The sequence below is a fragment of the Aquarana catesbeiana genome, linkage group LG10 (genome assembly GCF_042186555.1).
Source record: "Aquarana catesbeiana isolate 2022-GZ linkage group LG10, ASM4218655v1, whole genome shotgun sequence".
Classification (NCBI taxonomy): Eukaryota; Metazoa; Chordata; class Amphibia; order Anura; family Ranidae; genus Aquarana; species Aquarana catesbeiana.
The window spans coordinates 92,739,498-92,742,811 of NC_133333.1; the positions used below are offsets into that span (position 1 = coordinate 92,739,498).

Genomic DNA, 3,314 nt, shown 5'->3' on the forward strand with positions numbered 1-3,314 from the left:
CTTGGAAGTGAAGTCGCTGTAAATCTGAGGGGTAGATCTAAAAAGAGGGGAAGCTCTTCTGATTTTATCATCCAATCATGTGCAAGCTAAAATGCTGTTTTTTATTTTCCTTGCATGTCCCCCTCGGATCTACAGCGACTGCACTTCCAAATGCACTTTCAGTGCAATTTCAAGTGTACTTTGCACTTGTAGTGCAAAGTGGATTTGCCTTTAGTAAATAACCCCCATTGTGTTTTTTTTTCAAAATTGTCACTATTCTTTTGTTTATAGCGCGAAAAATAAAAACCGCAGAGGCGATCAAATACCACCAAAAGAAAGCTCTATTTGTGGGAAAAAAGGACGTCAATTTTGTTTGGGTACAGCATCACACGACTGCACAATTGTCAGTTAAATCGACGCAATGCCGAATCGCAACAAATGGCCTGGTCATTGAGCAGCCAAATCTTCTAGGGCTGAAGCGGCTATAGAAGACTTTTTTGGGATGGTCTAGAATGGCAACAGGTTACACCATACCATACACCATACCATTCCACCATACTGCAGACCCGACACCATGGTGCGCATGAATGTGCTTGTTGATGCTTTTAAAAGCATCAACAATGCAGAGAAACGTGGTAAGCGCCAGGTTCTCATCAGGCCGTGCTCAAAAGTGATTGTGCGATTCCTTACAGTGATGATGAAGCACGGCTACATTGGTGAGTTTGAAATAATTGATGATCATAGGGCCGGACAAATTGTTGTCAATCTTACAGGGAGACTTAATAAGTGTGGCGTCATCAGCCCCAGATTTGATGTGCAGCTAAACGTTCTGGAAAAGTGGCAGAACAATCTCCTGCCTTCACGTCAGTTTGGGTATATTGTGCTTACAACTTCCGCTGGCATCATGGACACGAGGAAGCAAGGCGAAAACACACAGGAGGCAAAATCCTGGGATTCTTTTTCTAAATGTTAAAGCAGGCAGAACAATAAACTGTTATCAAAAGAAATTCTACTCCTGTCTTCTTCTTTAGTAGATAGAAAAATTGAAAACCCTAGAAATAAAATGATAAGCCACCTTGAGTTGGCATGACGATAAAATTCTCTGTCTAAAATACAAATGAAGTGATACTGGTTATAAAAATCTCACATACCTTAAAGTGGTTGTAAACCCTGTTACACCACTTTTACCTGCAGGTAAGCCTATAACAATGCTTACCTGTAGGTACCTTGAATATCTCCTAAACGTGCACAGTTTAGGAGATATTCAGTATATGCGCTGCTGACGACATCACCGGTGCATGCACACTGAAGAAACAGACCGTTGGTGCCGTTTCTTCAGGAGTCGTGCAGTGACCGGCGGCTCCCGCGCATGTGTGGGAGTGACATCATTGCGGCTTCGGCCAATCACAGCTCTGGAGCCACAAACCCGGAAGTAACTCCCATGGAAGATGTGCGTGCTGTACTCGGCAGGCCGACGCCGATCCAGGACATCGTTCTAAGGTAAATATTTCTTTATGAGCTAGTATGCGATGCAAAGCAGCTCATTATTCCTTTGTCTTGAAGGGTTTGTCTGTTTTTTGTCCGAGGTTTACAACCTCTTTAAGTGCACTGTCGAGTCATAGCAGTGGAGGTTTGACATTTTGAAGAAAAGTTCACAGGGGTTGCAACAACATGAATTACTCTAAAAAGAACATGCTGTGAAGGAACTGCATAGGTTCCTAAAAAAGGCTTAGAAATGATCAGAATAAACAGATTATTCATACCAAATTATTAGACAAGAGCATAGAATATAAACAGATGTTGTGAGGGCAAATGTTATTCTTGCAGAATCATAACTAGGAAAAGGGTCAAGACAGGTGGGAGTTTTATATGCAAATCCTAACAATGAGCTTCTCTTTTTTGCTTTATTTTGGTCTGTTAAATATACAATTGAAAGCATTTTGTTATATCTGTTTTAATAAATGCAAAAATACCTGATAATCGTGTTTATCTTGGACTGCAAATCAATGAGTCCCTATGCTGTGGATAGGAAGACAGTAGTAGTAGTTAAAGTGGTGTTCCGGCCGAAATTATACTTTTTAAATAAAAATACCCTTATAATACACAAGCTTAATGTATTCTAGTAAAGTTAGTCTGTAAACTAAGGTCTGTTTTGTTAGTTTATAGCAGTAGTTTGTTATTTTATAAACTTCCAGCAGGCCGTTGCCATCTTAAGTGTGGGCATCTGAAGCCAGACTGTATTTCTTCCTGGATCTCATCCTTGCAGATCTCGCACAGGCTCAGTGCAGCACAAGCAGTGTGATAGGTTTCAGGTCAGGTTTCCATAGCAACGGCAGTGTCAGAGGAAGTTGCCGCCCCTTCCCAGAAGGCATTGCAAACAGGAAATGATGCAATGGGCCACGGCCAGGGAGGAGGAAGTGAAAAATGAATACAGTAGATATACAGTAGGTGCTGAGAAAAAAAATAAAAAAAATATCCAATTCGTTTGCACAGTGCACAGTTTAGTGAGGGATGCTGAAGAGTTGTAAAAGTGGGTGGAACTCCACTTTAAGTAGTTTAGCAAAAGACAATGGATGAGGCTGATACCACTTATGCCTCATTTCCACTGAGCGGATTGGTTCGGGTCGGTACAGTCTGAAAGGCCTAGAATGGTCCAGCCTATTCAGGTGAGCGTTTCCACTGCAAGTCGGACCGACAGGGGCCATACGTGGGTTTAAAAAAAATGCCTAGCATGGTGTCACACGTCCACCAATCAGTGGAATGTATCGTAGCTTCGCCCTAACCGAACCGTACCATTTTCTATGGCCCCACATCTGAAGCAGGACCCTGAATGGTGCAGTTCGGTTCGGTTGTATGGGCCGCTTTCATAATGGAAACACTCCAAATAATGTACAGTACCGAACTAAACCGAACCGATCCGCTCAGTGGAAACGAGTCATATGTCCACAAAAGTGCTATATGCTATCGACTTACAATAGGAAGTTAGGAGCTCTAGTAGTTTTCTAGCTGATCATCAGATATTTTTTTTTGTACTTACATGGCCTTTAAAAGAATAAGATATGGTCAACTGTGTTTATACTTCATGTACTGCTTATGATTTTTTTTTTCCTTGACATATGCTTTAAGGTATGTTGGAAGACATAAAACGGAAAGGACAAGAAAATAAGCATGAGATTTCAGTAGTCAGACCTCTGCCCCCCCATACCAGTGTCCTCTGTTCCCTTCATATCACCCCCTCCCCCCACACAATAGTGTCCTCTGCTGTGTCCTGTACCCCTTCCAGTAGTGTCCTCAGTCCCCTTCACATAACCCCCTCCCCTCTTCCACATAAACAC

At 42.2% G+C, this 3,314-nt stretch overlaps 1 protein-coding gene across 1 annotated transcript; it reads left to right on the plus strand.

Moving 5' to 3' along the window:
* The first annotated feature begins 529 nt into the window (after positions 1 to 529).
* Positions 530 to 986, plus strand: LOC141110050 (small ribosomal subunit protein uS8-like). Its single transcript, XM_073601285.1, is given in 2 exon segments — positions 530 to 884; positions 887 to 986. Coding segments are annotated over 2 exon segments (390 nt in total). The 5' UTR covers positions 530 to 553; the 3' UTR covers positions 946 to 986.
* Positions 987 to 3,314: the final 2,328 nt, after the last annotated feature.